Here is a 25,839-nt window from a genome sequence, read left to right as displayed (position 1 = left end):
CTGAATCCTGATATTGTTGATGACTTCTTATTCATCCACAGATTAAAAAATCATAACAGTGCTTCATAGGGCATAGTTCTTCCCTCTAGGTCATACAGAACGGGTTGTATTTTGTACCCTGGACATTTTTTTAACGGGTGGATTAGGATTCCTTGGGGTATTAGAAATTAGCTATTAGGGTTGGAAGGGTAGGTGGTGGTGGTGGTGATTATTTCTCCCCTCTAGGGCATACAGAACGGGTTGTATCTTGTACCCTGGACATTTTTAAAAGGGTGGATTAGGATTCCTTGGGGTAGTAGAAATTAGCTGTTATTAGGGTTGGAAAGGTAGGTGGTGGTGAGGAAGGTTATTATAATTGCTCGCTGTTATTATTGTTTTCTATTTATAATTTATACACAACAGTTGCACAGCATGTTGTTCCTTTTTATACTTTAATAAAAAGATTTAAATATAAAATCATAATTGTTCGAGGATTCTACAGATGAGGACAAAGCCCATGGAGACAGGGCCTGCGGGGATGGGGTGGGGACGGAGATAGAACCCATGGGGACGGGGACAAACTTTATCCCCATTTCATTCTTTAATTTCTCAGTCTCTAGCAGATGGTAGGTGTATTGTGCAGTGCTGATTCAGTGAACTAGGCCAGAGATTTAGGGTCCAGTTTGAGGGGTTACTGGACGGCTCTTGTTTGGAGTCTGTTTAATTGAGGGAAAAAAATGGAGTGAGCTTGGTTGACTTACCAAAACAATTTTGCAGGTAGTGTCTTTGTGGCTGGAGTTTTTGGTTTGGGGATGCTACATCTGTCCTGCTTTCTTTGACTGTGCACCACAGAGAACTCTTAGGAAATACTGCGGTATAGAAGTATAAACTGTAATGAGACTTCACACCCTGGACAGCGGTGACCAAGGATGCGAGTCTAATGGGCTGGGGCCCAGGGTCTCTTATCAAAGGAGCAATTCAGCTCCTTAGGGGAGCGAATGATCTAGTGCAGGAGGTAATGGTGCTGGGGCCTCTTGGTAACAGTGATTATAACATGATCAGAGTTGATATAACCTCTGAAGTAAGTACACACAGGAAATCCAATACGTTAGCATTTAACTTTCAAAAAGGAGACTATGATAAAAATGAGAAGAATGGTGAAAAAAGGTCAAAAATTTACATCAGGCGTGGATGCTGTTCAAAAATACCATCCTTGAAGCCCAGGCCAAATATATTCCATGTATTAAAAAATGAGGAAGGAAGACCAAACAGCTGGCATTGTTAAAAAGTGAGGTGAAGAACTCTATTGGAGCTAAAAGAAAATCCTTCAGAACATGGAAGAAGGATTCAACTGAAAAATAATAGGAAACTGCATAAAGAATTACAAGTCAAATGCAAAGCGCTGAAAAGGAAGGCAAATAGACACTTTGGAAAAATAAATTGTATTGGAAGCAAAAACTCATATTAAAAACTTAGGTATATTAGAAGCAAGAAGCAGGCAAAAGAAGTGGTTGGACCGCTAGATGACAGAAGGGTAAAAGGGGCACTCGGGGAAGACAAGGCCATAGCGGAGAGATTAAATGAATTCTTTGCTTCGGTCTTCACCTAGGAAGATGCGGGAGAGATACCGGTGCCAGAAATGGTATTCAATGCTGATGAGTCAGAGAAACTGAATCAAATCTCTGTAAACCTGGAAGATGTAATGGGGCAATTTGACAAAAGTAGCAAATCACCAGGACCGAATGGTATACATACCATAGTATTGATAGACTTGAAAAATGAACTTGCAGAACTATTGTTGGTAATATGCAATTTATCCTGAAGATCAAGCATGGAACTGGAAGATTGGAGGGTGGCCAATGTAATGCCGATTTTTTTTTTTTTTTTTTAATAAAGAGTTCCAGAGGTGATCCAGGAAACTACAGACCGGTGAGCCTGACGCCAGTGCCAAGCAAAATGGTAGAGACTATTATAAAGAACAAAATTACAGAGCATATAAATAAGCATGGATTAATGAGACAAAGCCAATATGGATTTAGTAAAGGGAAATATTGCCTCACTCATCTACATTTCTTTAAAGGGGGGTGAACAAACATGTGGATAAAGGTGAGCCGGTTGATATCGTGTATCTGGATTTTTAAAAGGCATTTGACAAAGTACCTCATGAAAGACTCCAGAGGAAATTGGAAAGTCATGTGATGGGAGATAGATAGTGTTCTATTGTGGATTAAAAACTGGTAAAAGATAGAAAGCAGAGAGTAGGGTTAAATGGTCAGTATTTTTAATGGAGAAGTGAAAATAGTGGGATTCCGCAGGGGTCTTTGCTGGGACCGCTGCTTAACATATTTATAAATGATCTAGGCATGGGAATAACTAGTGAGGTAATTAAATTTGCTGATGACACAAAGTTATTCAAAGTTGTTAAATCGCAAGAGGATTGTGAAAAATTGCAAGACGACTTTAGGAGACTGTGAGACTGGGCATCCAAATGGCAGATGATGTTTAATGTGAGCAAGTGCAAAGTGATGGTGGGAAAGAGGAGCCCAAACTTTTTAGCTATATGATGCAAGGTTCCGTATTAGTAGTCACCGACCAAGAAAGGGATCTAGGTGTCATCGTTGACAATACTTTGAAACCCTCTGCTCAGTGTGCTGCAGCAGCAAAGAAAGCAAATAGAATGTTTAAGTATTATTAGGAAAAGAATGGAAAATAAAAATGAGGATGTTATAATGGCTTTGTATCACTCCATCTTTGCTTAAATCCTACGCTGTCTATTAAAATGTTTATGTACTATGTTGACATTGTTGTAAGTAGTATACCATGCCATACTTTGTATTGTTTGAATATTTTTACTGCTGTAATTGTCTATTGCTTATGTTAGATTTATTCCTACTGTACACTGCCTTTAGTGAATTTCTTCAAAAAGGCAGTAAAAAAATTAGAGTAAGCAGGCTCATATTTCTATTGAGACTTCATTGGCGATTCATTTCACAAGGGCCACTCTACCCTTGATTTGCATGCCTCTTCACAGGTCAACAATAGAACTTCCTTACATTTTAATAATTATCCAAGCTTGTATGTTTTTTTTCAACATTTTTATTTCTAATAAAATATTGAATCAATACTACTTAGCTTCAGCATGAAGCTTCACTTCGTGTGGGACCACTAGCTGACATACAGCATGTTTCGCAAAAGCTGCTTCAGGGTTCGCTCACCATATCTATATCCGCTTTCTGAATACTTTGGTCAATCAATTTTGCAACATCATGATGATGGCATATGTAATTCACCAAGGAGAGACCAGAAGCCCTCAAGTCACTGTAAAAAGACAGAGCTCCTGTTAGAATGGGCTGAAAATCACAAGATGGACTTGTAATCAGGGATGGAGAATGTGCAGGTGGACTTCAAAGTTGTAACTGGTTGGACCTAAGAGAGTGGAGTCTGGGGCAGAAGGCCTTTGCCTTTCTGATACAGCGCTGGGTAGGCCGGTCTTGGATCTGATGGCAACAGCAGCCAATGCAAAGACAAACAACTTTTTTCATTCACAGAAAGGATTGTTGGGCAGAAGGGATAGACATCCTGATTTAGCCGTGACCCATCCATTCTTCTGTATGTTTCCTTCGTGGCTGTTGCTGTGCAGAACAAGTTAAAGAATATAGGTGCACAAGGGGCCAGTGGTCTTGTTAGTCTCGGACTAGCTCTGGAGGCTGTGGTACAAAGGTCTGATTCAATTGACAGTGGGAATGTTGTTGCAGTTTCCGGTGTTGAGCAGTCTGCTGGTTCAAGGCCCATGTGGATGCAGGACCTCCCTCTGTTCTGTTATACAGCTTGGATATTGAGAGGGCATGGTTGCAAAGGAGAGGTTATTTCAGCAAGGTAGTATCTATAATGCTTAGTTCCAGGAAGCCATCTACTTTGCTAACCTATGTCCGTATGTAGGTGGATTTTTATGACTTGGTGTGTGAAACACCGGATCCCCTTGAAGGTGTCTGTTGCAGTTTTTACGGAATAGCCTTGATAAGGGACTGGCCTTGGTTTCTTTGAAGGTGCAGGTGTCAGCCTTGGCTTGTTAGATGTCCAGTCCGGGGGAGACCATAGGCCTTGAACTTGGATGCTGTGCATTTCTCTCTGAGCTGTTAAGTTGCTTAGGCTGCCTCGTCATCTGGTGGTTCTGCCGTGGAACTTGAATCTGATTTTATAGGCTCTAGTGGATCTTTGCTTTGAGTCACTGAGGAAAGTGACATTGAAGGATGTGACCCTGAAAACTGTCGTCTTTGGTAGCAATCTCATCAGTGGAGGCAGATTGTGGAACTTCAGGCATTATTGTGCAGAGAGCCATTCCTGGTGTTTCATGAAGAGAAGATGGTTCTATGTCCAGACCCTTCCTTCTGAAAATGATCTCTGCATTCCATATTAATCGGAGTATTTTGCCAGTGTTGGGAGAGGCCAGAGGCAACGAGTAGCAGAGGCATTTGGATGTTGGTAGGATGCTGTCTGAATATCTCCAAAGAACGAGGAATTTCAGTGATCAGATAAACTTTGTCCCTTTCAGAAGGCGGAAGAAAGGTAAAGCATTTCATGGTGGCTTAAGGAGGCCATCTCTTCAGCTTATGTTCTCAAGGGTTGCCAGGTGCTAGTGGTCCTTAAGGTACACTTTATTAGGGGGCAGGTGGTCTAGGCAGAGAGTAGATCAATTGGATATTTGAAGCAGCGACCTGGGTATCTTTGCAATCTTTGTTAACCATTAACATTTGGATGTTTAGGCGAGGCAAGATGCAGGTTTCGGAGCAAGAGTGTTGTCTGCCAGTTTGAGGGTCTCTCTCTAAGGAAAGACATTGATCTGGTTCTTCCTACTCAACTGATCTGGTGTAGAGGGGGGATGCTGAAGAAGGTGAAATTAGGCGCTACCTGCTAACTTTTTTTTTTTCCTTATAGTGCCTCCAGACCAGCTTAGAACCCACCCAAATGCTAGGCTGCTGGAGCTGTCAGTCATGTATGTTTGGGCACATCAGCAGAAGACCAAAAAATTGATGAGCTAACAGTTTGGCATTGCTTTCTGTTCTTTTCTGTACCCCACTTTCTTGGGAGAATTAAAAAAGAAATGTTATGGTTCGTGGTTTACTTTTCAAGATTGAATTAGTGGTGTAGAGCTACTCATCTGGCTTTGCTAACAAAATACTAGCTGTCTGTGGGCTGCATAGGGCGCATAGAGGCTTACTTTTGGAAGCTAGTATTTCTCAGCCAGACTGGTCTAGCAGGAATCAAAGAAAAGAAATTAGCAGGTAAGAGAATACATTTTACCTTTTCTGCACAGCAAGTCTTCAGGTTATCAACATGAATCCAGTTGTTCATTGTTCTAGGACTCTAGCTTGTTGTACTGTTTTCAAAAATATGATTTTTTCTTTCTTCAATCTTGGCTGTTTTAAAGAGAGAAGGTAATAAGGGAAAACATATTGAAAGAGAAAAGCATAGTGCAGTTCCAACTCTGGAGTATCACATTCCATTTGGCTTTTTATATCTGCAGTGAATATGCATGTAAATGCATCTCATGCATATTAGTGTGGATATCCTGGAAATCTGACAGGCGCATAACACTCCAGAATCAGAATTGCCTACCCTTGGCACCACTGTTTCAAAGTAGTTGCCAGTGGAATGCCTGAAAATGTGGATTGTTTGTTTTGGGTTTGTTTTTTTTTCAAGTCAGTCAACTATGAGTTAACTATGCCATGTCTGGGACTTTCTCTTTTTTTCAAGTCAGTCAACAGAAGATGAGTTAACTATGCCATGTCTGGGACTCCTGGCAAACCTTTCTCGGCACACTCTTTCTGTCCAGGCTCACGTTAAATCTTCGGTAAGTATTTTTTTTTTCTATGTAGTTTTTTTTTTTTTTTTTTTGCATTTCATTTTAAAAGAAACTTTTAAGTATTAAATCTTCACTGCAGTACTGCACATCTTTCCACAAAATGTGTGTTGACCATGTTTATAAATGTAGGAGCTTGGCACGGTTTCAGAGCAAGAGACAGAATGGGGTCAGTTTTACAAGTGTGTGCCAACCTCAGGTAGTGAGCCTGTTGTATATCAACTTTTAATATGAATAAGTGTTCTTATAGAATACTATCACTAAAGTCATCATAAACCCATCTTAAGCAAAGTCTGTGGCAGGCAAGTGTACGTGTAATTTACATCATTTTGTAAGTTATTTGCATTAGTGTCAGCTCTGCTTGTGCCCTGCCCATGTTACTCCCAAGTGAATGCCTCTCATGCATTTACACACTAAGGCATTTATGCATGTATATTATTGAATACTGATGACTGCACAGGTAGCATAAGCATCTATTCACATGCATACGTGCTAGTATTCTATAAACACTAGGGAAAAAAGGCCCGTTTCTGAAACCAATGAAACGGGCACAAGCAAGGTTTTTCTCGGAGTATGTATGTTTGAGAGAGAGAGTGTGTGTGAGAGTGACTGTGTGAGAGAGAGTGTGTGTGAGAGTGACTGTGTGAGAGAGAGTGAATGTGCGAGTGTGTGTGTGTGACAGAGAGAGTGAGACTGGGTGCGAGTGTGTCTGTGAGAGAGTGTGTGAGAATGAGTGTGTGCCATGGGCCCCCCTCCCTCCCTCCGAGTTCCAGGTTCGTTCCCCCTCCGAGTTCTAGGGTCGTCGTCCCCCTCCCTCCCTCAGAGTTCCAGGGTCGTCGTCCCCCTCCCTCCCTCAGAGTTCCAGGGTCATCCCTTCGAGTTTCAGGTTCCCCCCCCCCTCTCGGAACGCGACGTCACAAGCATGAGGGTGTCGTCGTCTCTCCCTTCCTCCCTCCCTCCCAGTTCCAGGCCCCCTACCTCCAAATTTGAAAAGTCATCTTCACTTACGAAGTCGGGTTTACGGCGACCGGCCGCAGCGGAAAAAGACGTGCAGGCTCGGCCCTTCTCTCTCTCTTAGCTCTTGTCCCGCCCTCATTTCCTGTTTTCGCAAGGGCAGGACCAGAGCTGAGAGAGAGAGAGAGAAGGGTCGAGCCTGCACGCCTGTTACCGCTCCTGCTGTCGGCCGCCATAAACCCGACTTTGTAAGTGAAGTTGACTTTTAAATTTTGGAGGTAGGGGTCCTGGAACTGGAAGGGAGGAACAACGACGCCCTCATGCATGTGACGTTGCGTTCCGTTGTCTGGCAACTCTGCAGCGTTCCCTTCCAGTGATTGGTCTTTACGATCACGGAAGTACGTGATGTCATTTCAGGAGATGGATACAGCAGGAGCACGAATGCTTCAAGGCTTCACTTTCTCAGCTTCAGAACGTTGGAGGTGCTTTTTATTATATAGGATATGTTGCTCTCTTATAGAATTGGGAGAAATATGTCATTCAGACAAGAATGGTTTCTCAGTTTGTAATTGTGAAATAGGTTCTGAGGGCAGCTCAATCTACTTTAATAAATCTTGCACAAGATGAAAAATAATAATTAATGTTAGAATCACTGAGTCTTAAACACAGACCATTACATACTATATGGTTTCGGAAGCTCATTTCCTTATTATCCACCACACAAGTCCAGACGAGTGGGTTATGACCCTCTACCAGCAGATGGAGACAGGGTTTAGGGCACTGTGCAGCTGGTTTCTGATTGTCTTTCTGTTTCTAGCAGATAATAGATGGGTATCTCATGCAGCATTGGACTAGATCTGGGCTAACTCCCAGTTGAAGAATTGGGTACCCGCTTGAGTTAGGCAGTTGTGTGTAGGGGGGGAGGGGCTCTGTTTGTTTCTGCTTGTAGCTATGATGGATACCTAGAGGAATCTGGATTCCTTTCTCAATCCCGGCCTCCCTTATCTGAATAAGATGAAGTTTCCACATATATTCTCCTCCTCTCTGTAGACGCTCATCAGTCTTATAAGTTTAAAAATGGAAAGTTAAAAAAAAATTATTAAGAAAAAAAATTTGAGTGAGACAGACAAGGGAAAGAATGCTGATGTCTCTGTGGGGTGGTGGTGCTGTGTGCTTGCAGTGGGCAGTCTGTATTGATGGCCTTGAAACAGGTCTGGCCTGTCCAGGGAATACAAGAGACCCATGAGCTTGAAGTGTTGCGGGATGTGGCAGTGTGGCGAGTGCAGAAAGGAGCCTCAGTGCACTGGGCAGGGAGACTGTTATTTGTTCTATGACTTCTTGCCACCTGGAGTGGTATTGGGCAGCCCCGTATGCTTGTTATGGCAGTGTCATCAGTCTGAGTCTAGTCTTGTTCCTGTGGCAGCTCCAAGCAGAGCATTTTGCCTGGGGAGTTCAGACAGTGGGAAGGATGTTTTTATTCCTACAGTTCTGTCTTGAAGTCACAGGAGTCGGGCTCATAGAACTGGTGAGTTGAGTTGCAGGAGACTGTAGAGTCGCTGGAAATTGTAGGAATTTTGGCCATTTTGGACTCATTCTCCATAGGGCTCTGGCTTCTCCAGACTTCCCCTTCCCGATTCTCCTTGTTCCATCTAGTTTCTTTGTCTGTTCATGGTGGCTCTGGATATGAGGACGGGGACCTCAGGTATCCTCAGGACCTATTTCACAGTGAATCCTATTTCCCCCCTGAATTTGTCCTGTTGGTATATATGAATTCTCACAAATAAACAATCTGCAACGAGTGTGTAGTTATAACAAAGAAACTATCAAACACATCACTCCAATATAGTGTCACACTGGGGATTCAGATCTGAAAGATAAAATATATTAAATTTTAAAAAATAGCCTCAGTGTAACAGGGAGCCTGACTTTTATGCTCCACTGTAAATATTACCATCACAGGCTTCCACCACCTTCCGAAAAAAAACACAGAGAAAAACTCCCGGAGTATTTCAAAAATTGTAAAGAAGTGGGAGAAAAGTCTGTGTTTAAAAAACAGAAGGGAGGATAACACAATTTAACACAATACAGATCCATTCTAGTGAGGGATTGTTAATTAGTGTCTATTTGGGTGATTTATATTCATAGTGAGATTTAGTGTTGTGGGTATTTGGATCTGTATTGTGTTAAATTGTGTTATCCTCCCTTCTGTTTTTTAAACACAGACTTTTCTCCCACTTCTTTACAATTTTTGAAATATTCCGGGAGCTTTTCTCCGTGTTTTTTTTCGGAAGGTGGTGGAAGCCTGTGATGGTAATATTTACAGTGGAGCATAAAAGTCAGGCTCCCTGTTACACTGAGGCTATTTTTTAAAATTTAATATATTTTATCTTTCAGATCTGAATCCCCAGTGTGACACTATATTGGAGTGATGTGTTTGATAGTTTCCTGTTGGTATATGGAATTTAATGCTGTGCTGGAGTCGGGATGCTGCCTCCTGTTGGATTTGGAAGCTACCTTTTGGGAGAAGAGAGTCTAATTAGGAGAATGAATTTGGAGAGCCAAGGTGCAAAAAAACAAACAAAAACTGTACAAACCCAAATGTTGACTGAGATGGGTTCTGGCTGTGGGAATAAGGGTGGTGGTGATCCTTGAGCCTGTCTTCATCAACTTGTTCTTTACAGTATTCTACCAATATGTCATAGTTCTTGACTGAACCGTCCTCTGGGAGCCTGTAGAGGAATGGGAACAGCCTTTTATAGTTAAGCCCTTCCAAACGGAAGATTTGCCCTTCATGATACAGTAGCTCAAGTCCTGAAGAAATGGAGTAGGAGGACGCTTCTGGAGACTACTGTTCCTTCCAAGCTGAGCGGGTGTCCTGCAATCGCATTGGTACCAGTAGGGAATGATTCTTCAATCACTAGGGACAAGTAGGTTTCCTGGAGTCCTGCAGAGGTTGCCTGTTCCTCACTATTGGAAATGTGACAGTAAAGTAGCCCCACTCACTTGCAGAACTGTAGGTGGAGGACTCCACTCAGCTTAGAGGGAAGGGTGCTGGAGATCCTGTTTTAGTAGTAGTAGGTCTACGTAACTCTACTAAGTCATTTCCTGTGCATTGGGTCATCACAGCCCTGATTGCAGTGGACTAGGATGCTCTGGAGGCCACTTTTGAGAGTGTACATTGTCTAAGGTGAAGGTTGTGTTTCACTGGGGACTGGTGCACCGCTATCTCTGTGAATGGAGGTACAGAAGATAGAAATCTCATGTAAGCAAGAGTTTCAGATAGCATCCCCAGGACCGCAAGCAACAATTTTCATGGTCACATGTTCAGGACTTGGCTACGCTAGGTCTAGCAGCTACCTACAAGTCTTCAGAGGAAGACTGAATTCCACGAACGCAACTGGTTTTGGAGCAGGCCAGGTATGCATAGTTATTATGGGAGATGAGCTGTTGCCCTCTTCCACAGCTAGCATGGGGATAGGGGAGTATGGTAGTAAAAGGGGAAATGGAGTTTTCTATTCCTTGGCCTAGACTGGTGTATTATGCTGTTTATATGTGGGATTGTTATTTACAAAGTTTTTATTTTTTATTTTTCCCTAGAGTCATTTAAAGGGCTTCTATCGTACCTTAATCAACTTTTTAGCCCACAGTAGTTTAACAGTGGTGGTGTTTGCACTCTCACTACTCGCAAGTCTCACTTTAAATGAGGAAGTTGGTGAAAAGGTTAGTTTGCCTGCTCTATATATTTTGTTTTGTTTTAATTAAGTTTATGTCATTAAGGTTCCTGTTTACTAAAGCATGCTAAGATTTTTCAGTTCTGTGTAGTAATAGCCATGTCACTATTGAGGGCTGCCCCAAAATTTTTATTTATTTTATTGGGCTGCCTTGCAGTTAACATAGAGAAAACAAAATTACTATTGTTCATTATTGATTTGGTTTATTGAAGTGAGTTTTGGATCCTTTGCACTCCAGTAGTAGGATTCAGAAAGATTTTAGTCCTCCACTTGCAATGGTACTGTTAGGTTTCTCCAGGTAAGCAAGGCCATCAAGAAAGACCATTCTGAGTCTGGTAGCTCAAAGCTGTTACCCCTATCCTAGTGGGAAAATGTACAAAATAGGGCATTTGCTAACCTTCAGATACCAGTGTTCTAGTTTCATCTCTTTTTTTAAAATTATTTTAACAAGTTGATAATTTATATTTGTCTTCATTAGTTTATGTATAACACCTCTTAATTCATGCTCATGGTGTCCAGTAATCATTCTGTATTGTTTACAGTGTTTTAAAATATTTGTTTAAGATTTTCCATGCAAGAAACATCCATCAAACCTTTCAGTTAATTTTTAACATTCTTGTAAATGGAGATGGAACTTTAACAAGAAAGTATTCTGTGGACCTGTTGATGGATCTCCTGAAGAATCCCAAAATTGCTGATTATCTCACCAGGTAGATTTTCACATCACACATTTCGAATGTGGATTCACAATATAAATATTTATTGCCTAGACAATAGTTGTTATACTAGTTGAGAAGTATATTCCATTATGTATTATAGGTATGAGCACTTCAGTTCCTGCCTGTACCAAGTCTTGGGTCTCCTTCATGGAAAGGATCCGAATTCTGTTTCAAAAGTAGGTTAATTTACTTACATATGCATTTATTTTTAAAGAATTGCTGATATGGTCATAATATAATGGATTTTTTTTAGAACACATCCTTTGGTGATTATGTACATTATTTCTTTTTCCATAGTTGCTTGTTATTTGAAAGATGTTAATGTAATATAAGGTTGCTTAATGTAATTTCAGTTTTAGGAGGTTATGCGGTTCAGGTAAACCATTGCTACCCACATGTTAAAATATATAGTGAAAAAACACAATATTCATAAATGAATATTTAAGCAATACCATATTTAAAATGTTAAATACATAATGCAATATCAAATTGACATAATATTGTATAAACATAGGAAATATCTTCAGACCTTCAAAATAAACACTCCCACAGTTTTCAACAAAGATGTACTTTTAGTGATAAACAGTAAGTTACTGAAGGATAACAGGGGGGAGGGGGAGATGCCCTTATACTGCATTTCTAACTATAACATACAGTGGGGGAAATAAGTATTTGATCCCTTGCTGATTTTGTAAGTGTGCCCACTGACAAAGACATGAGCAGCCCATAATTGAAGGGTAGGTTATTGGTAACAGTGAGAGATAGCACATCACAAATTAAATCCGGAAAATCACATTGTGGAAAGTATATGAATTTATTTGCATTCTGCAGAGGGAAATAAGTATTTGATCCCTCTGGCAAACAAGACCTAATACTTGGTGGCAAAACCCTTGTTGGCAAGCACAGCGGTCAGACGTCTTCTGTAGTTGATGATGAGGTTTGCACACATGTCAGGAGGAATTTTGGTCCACTCCTCTTTGCAGATCATCTCTAAATCATTAAGAGTTCTGGGCTGTCGCTTGGCAACTCGCAGCTTCAGCTCCCTCCATAAGTTTTCAATGGGATTAAGGTCTGGTGACTGGCTAGGCCACTCCATGACCCTAATGTGCTTCTTCCTGAGCCACTCCTTTGTTGCCTTGGCTGTATGTTTTGGGTCATTGTCGTGCTGGAAGACCCAGCCACGACCCATTTTTAAGGCCCTGGCGGAGGGAAGGAGGTTGTCACTCAGAATTGTACGGTACATGGCCCCATCCATTCTCCCATTGATGCGGTGAAGTAGTCCTGTGCCCTTAGCAGAGAAACACCCCCAAAACATAACATTTCCACCTCCATGCTTGACAGTGGGGACGGTGTTCTTTGGGTCATAGGCAGCATTTCTCTTCCTCCAAACACGGCGAGTTGAGTTCATGCCAAAGAGCTCAATTTTTGTCTCATCTGACCACAGCACCTTCTCCCAATCACTCTCGGCATCATCCAGGTGTTCACTGGCAAACTTCAGACGGGCCGTCACATGTGCCTTCCGGAGCAGGGGGACCTTGCGGGCACTGCAGGATTGCAATCCGTTATGTCGTAATGTGTTACCAATGGTTTTCGTGGTGACAGTGGTCCCAGCTGCCTTGAGATCATTGACAAGTTCCCCCCTTGTAGTTGTAGGCTGATTTCTAACCTTCCTCATGATCAAGGATACCCCACGAGGTGAGATTTTGCGTGGAGCCCCAGATCTTTGTCGATTGACAGTCATTTTGTACTTCTTCCATTTTCTTACTATGGCACCAACAGTTGTCTCCTTCTCGCCCAGCGTCTTACTGATGGTTTTGTAGCCCATTCCAGCCTTGTGCAGGTGTATGATCTTGTCCCTGACATCCTTAGACAGCTCCTTGCTCTTGGCCATTTTGTAGAGGTTAGAGTCTGACTGATTCACTGAGTCTGTGGACAGGTGTCTTTCATACAGGTGACCATTGCCGACAGCTGTCTGTCATGCAGGTAACGAGTTGATTTGGAGCATCTACCTGGTCTGTAGGGGCCAGATCTCTTACTGGTTGGTGGGGGATCAAATACTTATTTCCCTCTGCAGAATGCAAATAAATTCATATACTTTCCACAATGTGATTTTCCGGATTTAATTTGTGATGTGCTATCTCTCACTGTTACCAATAACCTACCCTTCAATTATGGGCTGCTCATGTCTTTGTCAGTGGGCACACTTACAAAATCAGCAAGGGATCAAATACTTATTTCCCCCACTGTATCTGCTGTGTATGAATGCTTGTGATCTTCTCTGGACCAGATTAGTTGTTAATTTCAAGACTTTCAAATGAAATGGATAGTGCCTTGCAAATCGGTAGTATGAAGACAGGTAGATGAATCTCTACATAAAGGCTGTTAATAAATCTCAATAAATAAATAAAAATGTTAAAGCTTTCAGGATTGGTGGGGGGAGTTGGAATGTTCAAGATGGCTTCATAAAACAAATTATGGACTTGTGTTGTTGCTGTACAGCAGAAAAACAGTCTTCCATTACATTGCTTTCCACTATTCCAGGACCTGTAGGATAGTTGTATCCATCAACCAACAGGTAGAGAGAAAAAAAAAAATACTGAGCAGCTGGACTGGAGACTAAGAGAGAGAAGCCTTAGCTCAGTTTTCAGTTCTCTATCTCCAGCAGGTGGATGGGCAGACTTTTAAGCTCTGGTTCTGAGTGCTTTCCTCCTGATCCTGTTGGTCAACTGGTCTCCAGTTGAGCTTTGAGGGTGACTTGAGTCTGCAGAGTCATATCTGGAGGTCTTCAGATCCCTGTCTCTGGTGCCCTGCGAATTTGCTTCTTCCCTGCTCTCCCTTGTTTCATGTGGAACGCGCCTTTCCATATCATCAAGCTGATCAATCCATAGACTGGTGGGTTGTGTCCATCTACCAGCAGGTGGAGATAGAGAGCAAACTTTTGCCTCCCTATATGTGGTCATGTGCTGCCGGAAACTCCTCAGTATGTTCTCTATCTCAGCAGGTGGTGGTCACACACAGCAGCAGCTCTGGCTAGGCCTCCAAGCCTAATTTTTAGATTTTGTTGAGTGCCTGGGGTTGAGGGCTCTTTTGAGCAAGTGCAAACCTGGTGGTGCCAGGTCCCTCCTTTTCTCCCCCCTCCCGCTGGCTCCGTTAAAAAAAAAAAAAAATTTTGAACGTCCTTAAAGGCGTTTATTTCGACATTTATTTAAGCGTCTATTGCAGCTACTCACTAGGACACCAGGTCGTTACAACTCGGAGCGGACAGCAGGTAATTTTTACCTTTTTATAGCGGGCAGGGGGTTCCCCGATTCTTCTCCTCGTGGCATATGGCGTCGGAGGGCGAGGGCGCAAAGGGTCGCTCCCCGGGTCGCTTGAGCGCTTCTAGAGGGGATGCGGGGGTCTTAAAGCCTGATTCGCCCTTGTTGGGTGACAGTTTCGTGACCGATGAATGTCCCGGTCCTTCCTCCGGCGTGGCGGTTTTTCCCTCCATAAACGCCCATCCCCCGCTCCTCGCCTCCGCCATCTTGGCCGGCCACGCGGCTCGGACGGCTTCTTCTTGGGCAGCCCTTGAGGTTGGAGACATTAATGCCATGAACGCCCTTAATTTGGGCGACGGCACAGAAGCGGCTAAAGTTAAGAGCCGTTCTTCCCGCGCGGCTCCTTCGCGGAGTTTCGCGCCGGACGCCATTTTGGATGCGCAGCATGTCTCTCCCCCACTATTGCGAGCGCCGGTTGAGGGTGCGTCTAGGGCTGTTGCCCAGGCTGCGGAAGTGCACAGTCTGGGGGGTTTCTCCCCCGAGTTTGTTTTGCTGCTGCATCAGGCCTTCCTCATGCACAACGCTGCCCCTGCTCCATCGTCTGGTAAAGAGGTTGAGGTTCCCAGAGGTAAACGCCCTCGGGTTGATTCCCAGGCCTTGGAGGAATTTGTCTCCTCCGATGTAGATGAGGGCAGCGTGTCTGAGGTCTCCCAACGGTCCTTTGCGGATTCCTTGGAGGAGACGGATCCCCGCTCGGATGGAGCGGATGACCCCTCTGCAGCGCGGCTTTTTAGCCCAGAGGATTTGCCCAACCTGTTGTTACAGGCCATGGACACTTTGAAGATTTCCTCTCCGGAGGACGTCTCTCCCTCAGCCCCTGTTGGCTCTGCCATTATGCTGGGGACGAAGCGCCCGCCTAGAACCTTCCACGTGCATGATGCCATGCACACCTTAATTTCGGCTCAATGGGATGTCCCAGAAGCGAGCCTTAAAGTGGCTAGGGCTATGTCCCGCCTCTATCCTTTGGCTGTGAGTGAACGTGAGGCCTTTCTGTGGCCTACCGTGGATTCTTTAATCACTGCGGTGACTAAGAAAACGGCGTTGCCGGTGGAAGGTGGCACGGCCCTAAAGGACGCCCAAGACAGAAGATTGGAGGCGGCCTTAAGGTCGTCCTTTGAGGCGGCTGCTTTAAGTTTGCAGGCCTCAGTTTGCGGCTCCTATGTGGCCAGGGCGTGCCTGACTATGGTGCAGCGGGCTTCCCCCTCGGATCATTCCTTGAGGGCTGATTGGCCAGCCCTGGAATCGGGCTTAGCCTATTTGGCAGACTTGCTATATGATGTCTTGAGGGCCTCAGCGAAAGGCATGGCTCAGACAATCTCCGCGCGGCGGTGGCTTTGGCTGAAACATTGGTCTGCTGACCACGCCTCTAAATACCGCCTGGCTAGGTTGCCTTTTAAAGGCAAGCTGCTCTTTGGGGTCGAGCTGGACAAAATCGTGACCGATCTCGGCACGTCTAAGGGCAAGAAATTACCAGAGGTCAGGGCTCGGGCTAGTACTCGTCCCGGTACCTCCAGAGGACGGTTGCAGGAAGCCCGTCGGTACCGCCCGGGCAAGTCGGGTTCCTCTGCCCCCTCTTCCTTCAAGAGGAATTTCTCCCCCAAGCAGCATTCCTTTCGCAGAGACCGCCGTCCCGGAGGTGCTCCCTCCGGTCCTCCCCCAGGGTCTCGTACCCAATGACGGGGTCTTGGTCCACGCCCCAGTGCAGATTGGAGGACGGCTGTCCTCGTTTCTGGGCGAGTGGACCACAATAACTTCAGACGCGTGGGTGCTGGAAGTCATCAGAGACGGCTACAAACTAGAGTTCTGCCGACCCTTAAAAGACGGGTTTGTACTCTCTCCCTGCAAGTCTCCGGTCAAAGCTGTGGCAGTGCAGCAGACCTTGGACAACCTGATCCGCCTGGGCGCGGTCGTTCCGGTGCCAGAAAGTCAGCTTGGCAAGGGACGTTACTCCATTTACTTTGTGGTACCAAAGAAAGGAGGTTCTGTCCGGCCTATCCTCAACCTCAAAGGGGTCAATCGGGCCTTGAAAGTGCGGCACTTTCGCATGGAGACTCTCCGCTCTGTTATAGCGGCAGTGAAGGCAGGAGAGTTCCTGGTATCCTTGGACATCAAGGAAGCGTACCTGCATATTCCCATCTGGCCTCCTCATCAACGCTTTCTGCGTTTTGCAGTCCTGGGACGACACTTCCAGTTCAGAGCCCTCCCTTTCGGGTTGGCTACTGCTCCGCGGACCTTTTCCAAAGTAATGGTGGTCATCGCGGCCTTCCTACGAAAGGAAGGGGTACAAGTCCATCCTTATCTGGACGACTGGTTGATCCGAGCCCCCTCTTATGCAGAGTGCGGCAAAGCTGTGGACCGGGTAGTTGCTCTTTTGAGCTCCCTGGGATGGATCATCAACTGGGAGAAGAGCCAGCTGCGCCCGACTCAGTCCCTGGAGTACCTGGGAGTTCGATTCGACACCCAAGTGTGCAGAGTGTTCCTGCCAGACAATCGGATTGTCAAACTTCAGGCTCAGGTGGACCAGTTCCTAGTAGCCTCTCCCCTTCGGGCTTGGGACTATGTGCAGCTGTTGGGCTCTATGACGGCCACGATGGAAGTTGTGCCCTGGGCCAGGGCTCATATGAGACCACTTCAACACTCTTTGCTGCAGCGCTGGACTCCGATGTCGGAGGATTATGCTGTGCGCCTTCCCTTGGACCCAGCAGTGCGCAAGGCGCTGAGCTGGTAGATGCAGACAGACAAGTTGTCTGCGGGAATGCCTCTGGTGGCCCCAGAGTGGATTGTCGTCACGACGGACGCCTCATTGTCGGGCTGGGGAGCCCACTGCTTGGGAAGGACAGCGCAGGGGCTCTGGTCTCCTGTAGAGGCAAAGTGGTCTATCAACCTCCTGGAACTCAGAGCCATTCGGTTGGCGCTTTTGGAGTTCATCCCGGTACTGGTGTTGAAGCCTGTACGGGTCCTGTCGGACAATGCCACGGCTGTGGCCTATGTCAACCGCCAGGGAGGTACCAAGAGCGCCCCTCTAGCCAAGGAGGCTATGAATCTTTGCCAGTGGGCGGAAGCGAACCTGGAGCAGCTTTCAGCGGCCCACATTGCCGGAGTCATGAATGTCAAGGCGGACTTTCTCAGTCGCCATACCTTGGAGCCCGGAGAGTGGCAGCTATCTGCTCAGGCGTTCTTGGACATCACGAAGCGCTGGGGCCAGCCGAGCCTAGATCTGATGGCGTCATCGGCCAATTGCCAAGTGCCGCACTTTTTCAGCAGAGGACGGGACCCTCGATCCCTGGGAGTAGATGCTCTTCTCCAACAGTGGCCGACACAAGAGCTTCTCTATGTGTTCCCGCCCTGGCCCATGTTGGGCAGGGTGCTAGACCGGGTGGCAAAGCATCCCGGCAGGGTAATCCTGGTGGGTCCGGATTGGCCCAGGCGTCCCTGGTATGCGGACTTGATCAGGCTCTCAGTCGACGATCCTCTGCGGCTGCCAGTGGAGCAGGGCCTGTTTCATCAGGGTCCCGTGGTGATGGAGGATCCCTCCCCCTTTGGTCTTACGGCCTGGCTATTGAGCGGCAGCGTCTGAGGAAGAAGGGCTTCTCAGACAAGGTCATCGCCACTATGCTGAGAGCGAGGAAGCGCTCTACTTCTACTGCTTACGCCAGGGTTTGGCGTATCTTTGCAGCGTGGTGTGAAGCAGGCTCACTTTCTCCCTTCACTGCTCTAATTTCTTCAGTGTTGGCGTTCCTGCAAGAAGGTCTGGAGAAAGGCCTGTCGCTCAGTTCCCTTAAAGTCCAGGTAGCGGCTCTGGCTTGCTTCAGGGGCCGCCTGAAGGGTGCTTCCCTGGCTTCGCAGCCAGATGTGGTGCGCTTTCTCAAGGGAGTTAATCACCTGCGCCCTCCTCTGCACTCAGTGGTGCCTGCGTGGAATCTCAACCTGGTACTAAGAGCATTGCAGAAGCCGCCTTTTGAACCCTTGTCGAGGGCATCTCTGAAAGACCTGACGTTGAAAGCAGTCTTTTTGGTGGCTATCACTTCAGCCAGAAGAGTTTCCGAGCTCCAGGCGCTCTCATGTCGAGAGCCTTTTCTGCAGTTCACCGAGGCAGAAGTGACTATTCGCACAGTGCTTTCCTTCCTGCCCAAGATTGTTTCTCGCTTCCATGTGAATCAGCAGCTCTGTCTCCCTTCCTTTCGTAGGGAGGACTACCCAGAGGAGTACTCTGCTCTTAAATATCTGGATGTGAGACGAGTCATCATCAGATACTTGGAAGTGACCAGTGATTTCCGGAAATCGGATCATCTGTTTGTCCTGTTTGCAGGTCCTCGTAAGGGTCTGCAGGCTGCTAAGCCTACAGTGGCAAGATGGGTCAAGGAAGCCATTGCAGCGGCTTATGTGGCCGCGGGGAAGGTGCCGCCTATCCAGCTGAAGGCTCACTCCACGAGAGCTCAGGCGGCCTCGATGGCAGAGGCCGGATCCGTCTCCTTGGTAGAGATATGCAAGGCGGCAACTTGGGCTTCGGCTCATACATTCTCCAAGCATTACCGTTTGACTGTGGCTGCACGGGCGGAGGCCCGGTTTGGAGCTTCAGTGTTGAGGTCAGGGATTTCAATGTCCCGCCCTGGGTGAGTACTGCTTCGGTACATCCCACCAGTCTATGGATTGATCAGCTTGATGATATGGAAGGTAAAATTATGTATAATCATACCTGATAATTTTCTTTCCATTAATCATAGCTGATCAATCCATAGCCCCTCCCAGATATCTGTACTGTTTTTATTCTGGTTGCATTTCAGGTTCCAGTTTAGTCTTCAGTTACTTCAGAAAGATTTCGTGTTCAAGTTTTTTCACTTGGATTCTTCAAGAGTTAAGACGAGTTTGTGTTACAGTGAGCTGCTGCATTCCTCTCCCCTCCGTTTTACGGGGCTGGATTGAGACTTAAAATTCTGCCGGCACTCCCTCCCGCTTCGTGCGGCTGTAGGGCAGCTTTGTACCCCTCCCGCTTCGACGGTGTTAGGGTCAGTCAGCTCCTCCCGCGGTTGCGGTTGCAGGATAAGCCAGATCCCCCCGCATCGGCGGGTGTGGTGTCCCTCCCCGCTCCGTGGGGATGAGCTGGACGGATTCCCCTCCCCCACTTGTGTGGGGATGAGCTGGGTTAATTCCCCTCCCCCGTTTCGGCGGTGGTGAGCTGGGCAGAGTGTCCCTTCGTGGGTGTAATTCTCTAAGTGCTGAGTCCTGCGGATGGAGCTTTGATATCGACATACTGAGGAGTTTCCGGCAGCACATGACCACATATAGGGAGGCAAAAGTTTGCTCTCTATCTCCACCTGCTGGTAGATGGACACAACCCACCAGTCTATGGATTGATCAGCTATGATTAATGGAAAGAAAATTATCAGGTATGATTATACATAATTTTACCTTTCTTGTACAACAACCATTAAAAGAAGGAAAAAGTTTTGCTGGAGAGCGTGGGACAGAATATCAGTTTTGAGCCTTTCTTATCTATAGTAAAACTTGTGGACACTGTTAGCTTGGGGGTGGGGAGGGGAGAGCAACCAGCAGTGGTAAGTCTGAGTAAAGTTTGGCTGCAACTTCTGCTTGATGCAGGGGAAGATCCTGATTCACCATGGGATGCATTGTGCTGCAGTTGTGATAGACAATCAGGGTGAATGGGGACTCTCATGGACACAGTTAAGCTGTGTTCTTGCTGTGGGACCCGCCAACCAGCGTTGCATGCAAGCTGGGAATCCCACTGGACATGGAGGAAACAGTCAGCGGCAACACATCTTCGGATTTGGTGCCGCATCCAAATATGCTGGGGTCTTCGGGCTCTCCAGCAGGGCCAGTGTGCAGTTTGATGCAGGAGAGCATGGGAATAGTGCCATTTTGTCAGAGCTGAAGCAGTGAGGAGCAGCCTCTGTCTGATCACACACAGAGCACAGCCTCCATTTTACAGTCTCAGGGCCTAACAGAGCATTCAGCTGCATTGGGATCTTTGTTTTCTCTGGAATTTATATTGCTGCCCCTCCGGCTCCTAAGAGATCTCATTTAGACCTCCCAGGAGTGGGCAGATGAGACTATCTCTGCTTCTTCCTCCGTATCTGATGTGGTATCGATCTATGCAGAGGAGCCATCGTTGAAGGATTCATTAGAGGAGGAAGAGCTCCCTCCTGAGGAGGGGAGTGGGATGAGCCAAAAGTACTGAGGTTGTTTCATAAAGAGGAACTCAGTGCTCTTATTTCTGAGACACTGGCAGTGCATTCCATTGAGGAGCCTTCTGCTTCAGCATTAGGGTTCCATCTTCGTCAATAATGAAGGTGCTTAAATGCCTTTCTAAGGACTTCCCAATGCATTCAGACATTCAAGATCTGATTACAGCATTATATGGTCCAAAGTATATCTTTGAATGTCACAGCACTTTGGCAACTCTAATTGTGGCATTTGGCAGCAGATGCAGCATCGAAGTCACATCTAGTTAAACTGCCGTTTCAGGGCAACCAACTATTTGGACAAGATATCAGTAATTTCATGAAAGAACTAGGGGAAACTAAGCCACAGTGCTTGCCAGAAGATAAGCCAAAAGAATCTGGCCATCTGTCTTCAGGGGGCTTTCCATCTCAATTTTGAAACATTAGACGGTACTGGCTTGGTTGTTGGCAATATGGTCAGAAGTCCCACTTTCAGGCACACTAATCTTTCTTTCATATGTACAGGAAGTCCTCTCAGTTAGTTAGTGCGCTTAATGCCGCCAGAGCTTCACAATGATGCAATGCTGGTACACTCTTCTCTTCCTCCAGTGAGAGGACATCTTCAGGAGTTTGAGGAAGAGTGGACCAAAATCACAGACTAGTAGGTTCTGGATATTCATACAGGTGGTTACAAATTGGAGTTCTCCTGCCTGGGCTCTCCTTTCTTGCAGTCTCCATGTTAAAGGGAACCAAGATGGTCGAGGTTCAGGCCACCATAGATTCCTTACTGGCACTCCGAGCCATTGTTCCAGTTCCCCAGGCCAAACAGGACAAGGCAGATACTTCATCTACTTCATTGTCCCAAAGAAGGAAGGCACCTTTCATCCAATCTTAGATCTCAAAGGTCTAAACCGCTGCCTCTGAGTGTTCCGCTTTTGCATGGAGACACTAAGAGCAGTGATAGCCTTGGTTCAGGTGGGAGAATTTCTCATCACCCTCGATCTCAAGGAGGCGTACTCTCATAGACCCAATGGCCACTGCATCAGAGGTTTTATGGTGCTGGGCTGCCACTTTCAGTTCAGGTTTTTGTCCTTCAGTCTCGCCACAGCTCCAAGAACGTTTACCACAGTTCTAGTAGTAATGGAGTCCTCCCTTCGGTGCCAGGGAATCAGAGTTCACCTGTATGTCGACGACTGGCTTATTTGTGCATCGTCCTGCCTTTGGTGCCAGGGAATCAGAGTTCACCTGTATGTCGATGACTGGCTCATTTATGCGTCATCCTATTTGGACAGCTTGGCGGTGATGGAAAGAGTTGTCCTCCATCTGCAGTCATTGGGTTGGGCAAAGAGCAGACCAACTCCATTGCAGAAGCTGGAGTATCTGGGCATTCTATTCGACACATCATGAGAAGGGATCTTCCCCCATGGAGCGCAGGAGATCGAAGCTGATTCAAGTTTAGTCTTTTCTCCTCAGTCAAGGCAGGCCCAGGGTCTGGGTTCAATGATGGCAGCGATGGAAGTGGTTCCACAGGCAATGGCTGATATGCTGCTGTTAGGAATCTCTTCTCAGCTGCTGGTCTCCGGTGTCACAGCAATACGACCTTCATCATCCTTGGATGTTGGTTGTTGCCCAGGAAATTGACCATCCTAGCTCCCTTTCCGATAACACAGTGGGAGGTGATGACAACAGACGCTGGGAAATCAGGTTGGGGAGCTCATTACAAGTTCCATCTGGCACAGGGCACCTGGACAGAATAGAGTCTCGGTGGTCAATTAAATCACATGGAGCTCAGGGCGGTGCAGAATGCCTTACGTGACTTTGCTCCCTCTCTGGGGGGGGGCCCCTGTCTGAGTTTTCTCCAGCAATATGACAGTAGTGGCTTATATCAGCAAGCAAGGCGGGACCCACTATTGTCCAATGGCAGTGGAGGTGGCCTCCCTCATGAGTTGGGCAGAGAAATAGTGGTGTCCTTGAATGTGGAAGCAGACTTTCTCAGCAAGCACACCTTGGACCCTGGAGAATGGGAACTATCCAGTCAGAGTTTTAATCCAATAGTGGACCGATGGGGTTCTCTGCTTCTGGATGATGGTGATGAAAAGGAATGTCAAAGTGCCCAAGTTCTTCAGCTGTCAGTCAGAACCGGGCTGGATGGGGTTTGATGCCCCACTGCAGCCCTGGCCCGGGAGACGCATCTACTGTATATGTTTTCCCTTCTTGGCCCATTGTAGGCTGCTTCTTGAAAAGGATCGTATTGCACCGGGGTCGAATAATTCTTGTAGCCCTGGATTGGCTGCGGACCTGATTTTGACTCCCAGATGGGGGTCCTCGCCATCTTCCGCAGATACACAGCCTGCTGAAGAAAGGTCTTACGGTGTGGCCATTGAAAGGACTCGGTTAAGATGTAAAGGTTATTCTGATTTGGTTATTGCAATCTTGCTTTTGGATCGAAAATGTTCTGCATCTATGGCGTACGCGAGGATGTGGAGGACATTTGAGGGCTAGTGTTCTGGCTGATGCATCGGCACATAGGGTTTTAGAGCTTCAGGCTCTTGTCGAGATCCCTTTTCCAGCTTTTTGAAGGCGGGGGTCTCCCAGTACACAGTTCCTTCCTTTCTTCCGAAAGTGGTATCGGCATTTCTTCTCAACTAATCTATGGAGCTTCCATCCTCTTGCAAAGAGGCTCAGTATTCTTTGGAGCAGAGTCCTCATTATATATCTGGAAGTCACAGATGAGTTTTGCAAATCGGACAGACTGTGCTTTTTGATAGGCAGAGGCTTGGCCTTATGGCTTCCATACCACCACTGCTAGATGGATAAAGGAGACTATCGCGTCAGCTTATATGCTTACAGGAAAACAGGCTCCTTGGGCTTTGTGGACTCATTCTATGAGGCGCACAGGAATATCCTGATCTGAGATTACCTTACTCCAGCGGATATTTGCAAGGCGGCTATGTAGTCAACGCTGCATATCTTTGCCAAGCACTACAGGGTGGATGTTGCGGCGTGCTTGAAGTTAGTTTTGGGGTTTTGGTCCTCAGGGCGGTGCCGGGGTCCCACCCACTCTAGGGATTGCTTTTAAATATCCCACAGGTGCTGGAATAGTGAGAAGCTACATAATGGAAGGAGAAATTAGGTCTTACCTGATGATTTTCTTTCCATTAGCCTTCCCAGTGTTCAAGAGACCTGCCCAAGGTTTCTGAGATGTTTAGTCGATTCGAAGTAACAGGTCAAATAACTGTCACCTTGGCTTGGTTCTTCTTGCATATCTCTTGTTGTCCAGCAATGAGAGAAGTCCACTCATGTTTTCTTGTCTGGTTAGTGTTAGGTTAGTGAGTTGTTTAAGGTTGTTGTGTTTATTCTGATTTTATCCTTACTGCTTGTCTACATGAATAATGAGTAACTGAACTAGATGCCAAGAGACAGATGTCTTAGCTCAGTTCTCTATCTGCACCTGCTGGATGATGAACACAACTATCCCACATGTTCTGGAATAGTGGGAATGACTAATTTCTCCATTTGTACTATGTTAAGGGATGGCATACCAACAGAGTTCCAGCACTTCTTTCATTGTGGAGCTCTGAGCTATGGAGAATTTGAAGTACTTCTTTTCTAGTTGGAGAGATGTTATTTTATTACTATGCACCTGTGAGAGACATTTCAATTTGTAGTACCTTTTTAAATTTGATACTATACATATGAATTTGTGAACAATTTAAGAAGAAAATGTGCTGATGAGAAATTCTTGCAGACTGCAAAAGAATGGCATGTTACAGTTGTAACCTCATGTTAAAGATTGGATTGAAGCACTTAGCAAATTCAAATTTTTAAAAATCAAATATAAGACTGAAAACAATTCTTTTATTATTCCTGCAGGTTTTAGAGTTACTTCTTGCATTTTGTTCTGTGACCTCCCTGCGCCATATTCTGCGTCAAATGGTATTGGACCAAGCTGGTGCACCACCATCAGGAAATAATAGGGTTGGAATAACTGCTAAATCTTCGGATCCAGTGGTTGCGTTAGTTCATTGGTCAAGTCAGCCCTTGGAAGGATCTGAAAACTGTTCAGTCTTAGCTCTGCAGCTGTTCAAGGAGATCTTTGAAGTAAGTTTGCAGAACAAGTATTTACTGTAATTTATGCCTAGTCTGTTAGTTTAGTTAACGGTGAAAGAATCACAGTTTGCTTTTCAATTAAGGTGTTTGCTAAAGTATTAAAATAAGTTGTCTCAGTGGGGTCACTTTTAGATATCTTTGTATGCCCAAACAGGATGTAATAGATGCAGCCAACTGTGCATCAGCTGAACGCTTTTTGGATTTACTGTTGCCTGTCATCCTTGACCATCTACAAACTCCTGATCAGATTATGAATGAAGTATTGGCAAAGAAGAAATGCGAAAAGCTAGTCCGAGCCATTGATGTCTTGCTAAATATCCTTTAAGTGACTGTCTGTCTGTCTGTCTGTCTGTCTGTCTTTCTAGTGAGTATAGTTAGAATATATTGCACTAAATGAAAAATTAGATATAATAGGCATCTCTGAGACCTGGTGGAAGGAGGATAACCAGTGGGACACTGTCATACCGGGGTACAAATTATATCATAGTGATAGGATGAATCGAATTGGTGGAGGGGTAGCATTGTATATTAAGGAGAGCCTTGAATCAAATAGATTGAAAATTCTGCAGGAAACAAAACACTTCTTGGAATCACTGTGTATTGAAATTCCATGTGTAAAGGGGAAAAGGATAGTGATAGGAGTGTACTACCGTCCGCCTGGCCAGGATGAACAGACGGTTGCAGAAATGTTTAAAGGAAATTAGGGACACAAACAAACTGGGCAACACAATAATAATGGGTGATTTCAATTACCCTGATATTGACATCGGGGCACACTAGGGAGGTAAAATTCCTTGATGAAATCAAGGACTGCTTTATGGAGCAGCTGGTACAGGAGCCGACGAGAGAAGGAAACATTCTAGACCTAGTCCTTAGTGGAGCGCATGATCTGGTGTGGGAGGTAGTGGTGCTGGGGCTGCTTGATAAAAGTGATAATAATATGATCGGATTTGATATTAGCTTTGAAGTAAGTATACATAGGAAATCAAA

General features: G+C 45.7%; 1 protein-coding gene across 4 annotated transcripts in view; it reads left to right on the top strand.

The window, feature by feature from the left end:
* Positions 1-25,839, top strand: part of CIP2A (cell proliferation regulating inhibitor of protein phosphatase 2A) — a 105,704-nt gene that overhangs the window by 27,742 nt on the left and 52,123 nt on the right. For 3 of the 4 annotated variants that reach the window (XM_030204177.1, XM_030204179.1, XM_030204180.1), the window contains 6 exons: positions 5,734-5,830; positions 10,391-10,513; positions 11,089-11,234; positions 11,344-11,419; positions 24,613-24,840; positions 25,004-25,163. In XM_030204177.1, coding sequence (XP_030060037.1) covers positions 5,734-5,830; positions 10,391-10,513; positions 11,089-11,234; positions 11,344-11,419; positions 24,613-24,840; positions 25,004-25,163 — 830 coding nt within the window. The remainder of the gene's footprint in view (positions 1-5,733; positions 5,831-10,390; positions 10,514-11,088; positions 11,235-11,343; positions 11,420-24,612; positions 24,841-25,003; positions 25,164-25,839) is intronic. The other variant, XM_030204178.1, reaches the window with a different exon arrangement.

The sequence above is a fragment of the Microcaecilia unicolor genome, chromosome 5, assembly GCF_901765095.1.
Source record: "Microcaecilia unicolor chromosome 5, aMicUni1.1, whole genome shotgun sequence".
NCBI lineage: Eukaryota > Metazoa > Chordata > Amphibia > Gymnophiona > Siphonopidae > Microcaecilia > Microcaecilia unicolor.
This window is presented reverse-complemented; position numbering and strand designations above follow the sequence as displayed.